The sequence below is a fragment of the Lottia gigantea genome (genome assembly GCF_000327385.1).
Source record: "Lottia gigantea unplaced genomic scaffold LOTGIsca_12, whole genome shotgun sequence".
In the NCBI taxonomy this organism is placed as follows: Eukaryota; Metazoa; Mollusca; class Gastropoda; family Lottiidae; genus Lottia; species Lottia gigantea.
In genome coordinates, this window is record NW_008707225.1 from 1,583,000 (window position 1) to 1,585,802 (window position 2,803).

General features: G+C 34.3%; 1 protein-coding gene across 1 annotated transcript; it reads left to right on the forward strand.

Moving 5' to 3' along the window:
• On the forward strand, positions 1 to 2,127 carry LOTGIDRAFT_185624 (hypothetical protein). Its single transcript, XM_009048104.1, has 4 exons — positions 1 to 681; positions 956 to 1,148; positions 1,427 to 1,572; positions 1,836 to 2,127. Exons 1-4 carry the CDS (start codon positions 505 to 507, stop codon positions 1,950 to 1,952), a joined length of 633 nt encoding a protein of 210 aa, XP_009046352.1. The 5' UTR covers positions 1 to 504; the 3' UTR covers positions 1,953 to 2,127.
• Positions 2,128 to 2,803: the final 676 nt, after the last annotated feature.

Sequence of the window (2,803 nt, forward strand, 5' to 3'; positions counted from 1 at the left end):
GGTTATTATGAATGGACTATTGGAAGTGGTGCACAATTATTGTAAGTATATACAAGCATAATGATATAAACATAATGTACGTTGAGGACAGAATGTAGAATAAACGGTTAAAGCATGTGAATTGTGACCAAACTGTTCGTAGAGGCAATTAAGATATCCAGAAGGTCAATAGCGTATAGCTGCTCTAATGGATTAATTTCTTTTGCCCCCTGTAGCTACGTGCCTGATTGTTACACTATTTGGTGACAACGAAAATAAAAGTTATCTAGTCTCCAAATGTCCAAATGTCTGGTGAGCTTAATGTCATCTTTCTCCAAAATTCTTGATGGAGACCCAAGTCACATATCACAGTCCTTTTGTATATAATTGTAGACAGCTTGAAGCAGCTTTTCATTGAGAGAAGCTGTATCAGGTAAAGTAAATGTTTACCTTCAAGGATGTCCCCCTTACCTCAATCAAAAATGGAGATTCTGGTCAGGGTCTTCAAATGGATGTAGTTTGGTTATGATTTGGATTCATTTTGCTAAGTATCAGATGCACCCCTTTGTTTCTTTTAGTAATAACTATGAATATATGAATGAAGTATACTTGAAACCATGGTGTAGAGTTGGCGTATATGCAATGGGATTAGCTTTAGGCTATATAATCTATAAAACAAAACTAAAGTACAGATTGAGAAGGGTATGCTGTTATTCGTTTTTAGACAATGCCCGCATTGCTATCAATGATGTCGATAAACAAAATCATCAGATCTATCACAATGTAGACAAGTTTATTGATAACTAGTTAGTCTTGAACATTTTTTATTGATACCAATTCACGTATCTCATACATCACTTAAATAAATGGCATCAATACAAGCATGTTTCTCGTGAACGTGGACTCCGAAATATGAAAATCATAACTCGTAACTGGCTGCTGACCATCTTCAATGCCTTGTCCTTTGACATTTCAGACTACATTGGTACTGGGTTGGATTATAGCTGCTTGTCTAGCTATTTTTGTGGCTTATATCACTTACTTAGAACATAAAAAGGAAGATTCATACTGGCCAATAGAGTTTAGAATAGCCCATGAAACTATTTGTCGACCTATATGGGCTCTCTGTATCTGTTGGGTTGTCTTTACTTGTGTTAACGGTCAAGGAGGTATAGAATTTTTACTTTAAACTTTTATTTTGGGAGGAGACAAAGGGAAGTAACGAACTCTGAATATGGAGGACTCGTACCATTCAAGCAACAAATAAGGATATACACTATTATAATGATATATAATATGGTAATATTTTATTGACCAAGGGAAGTAAATATCATGTTTTTTAGAATCCGAATGCGTACTGATAGAATATTCATTACCTTATCAATGCACCCCTATCTATATCTATAGATTTTCATTTGATAACGGTCTTTTCATTGTTCATTTTCAGGTTTTATCAATTCGGTGTTATCGTGGAGTTTCTGGGTACCGCTAACTAAAATAACGTATGGAGCCTATCTGTTACATTTATTATTGATTGATAATATAATAGATTCTAATATGAGGGCAACATATTATCTTAATATATTCCACGTGGTAAGTGTTTCAAAATATGTTATTATCGAGGCACATCGAAGGCGGTTTAACTGAATATGTAGCGTGAACGTTTTTAAAGCGTCGATTTACTCAAGATTGGTAAGGTACTGCATTTATATTTACTAATCACTAGATAAACGCGAAGGTCGAATCCACAGAAAAAAATTATCAAAAACCTTTCAAAACTTTAGTTTCAGTCCTAGGCGGACGAAGGGGGTATAATCTTGACACATACAAATTTGTAAGGTATATTTATATTTCAGGCATTCGAGTTTGTTGGTGTTTTTGTGTTTTCCTACGCCTTTTCCTTTATCTTCTCATTGTTGATCGAGGCACCCTGTATGGGTTTAGAGAAAATATTGCTAAAGAAGAAAAAGTAATCAAGATCTTAGTGGACGTGCATAAGGAAGAAGAGTACCATTTATTTAACCTGCATATTAAATATTTTCATGTAAAATTATATATATATATGTATATAGACTATAATATTGAAAAATCATTTTTTGTCATTTATAATTAAAGCCTTATATATATAATTAAAAGAGTAATAAACACTGTTTGTTTCACTTAGTGTTCCAATATGACCTACATCGTTAGCATAGCTTGCCAAAACCTTCTGGACATTAAGTGCATTCTTGAAGAATGATTCACTAAGCCAACAGTAAGTGATTCCTTAAAGGAATGCAACTAGGACTGGGCATAAAATTTTAATTCTCAACAAATGGCAAATTATATCATCTAAAACAATGCTTAATATCCAGGTGAGATTTAACAATGACAGGTGAAACACTGGGTTGCTACTATAAAATAAAATCTGCGCTTGACTGTGAACGGTGATTCTGGATGGAGGAAGTTTCATTACCGATATTACCCTTTTGTATCGATTATATTTATGGGTTCCTCCAAACTCTTCTCACACAAAACATTCAATGAGTGTTCCTTGCTCAGCCATGACCGCTTTACCAAATCTGACTTCACGCTATCAACAGTATGACACAATCCTAGTCAGGATAGCTTTATTGGAAATAGAGGCTGAATTTCAAACACTGAACCTAAATCGAAAAACGCCACTCCCTTGAAAAAAATTGTTCCATTTCTCAATTTTCTTACAACCCCTGTAATTACCCATGACTAAGTATTGAGCCTTGCCAACGGTACCACCTGTTCTCTGAAAAGTTACATAAGTATCTGTCAGTGGTACATAACAACCGACTATTTTGAAACGATAATT

Bases quoted from the DNA above. Each gene is read 5' to 3' on its own strand.
- LOTGIDRAFT_185624 (XM_009048104.1), top strand. From the start codon at position 505: ATGATTTGGATTCATTTTGCTAAGTATCAGATGCACCCCTTTGTTTCT. The intron at 682-955 runs GTATGCTGTTAT...TTGACATTTCAG, and splicing joins TAAAGTACAGATTGAGAAGG to ACTACATTGGTACTGGGTTG. The intron at 1,149-1,426 runs GTATAGAATTTT...GTTCATTTTCAG, and splicing joins TTGTGTTAACGGTCAAGGAG to GTTTTATCAATTCGGTGTTA.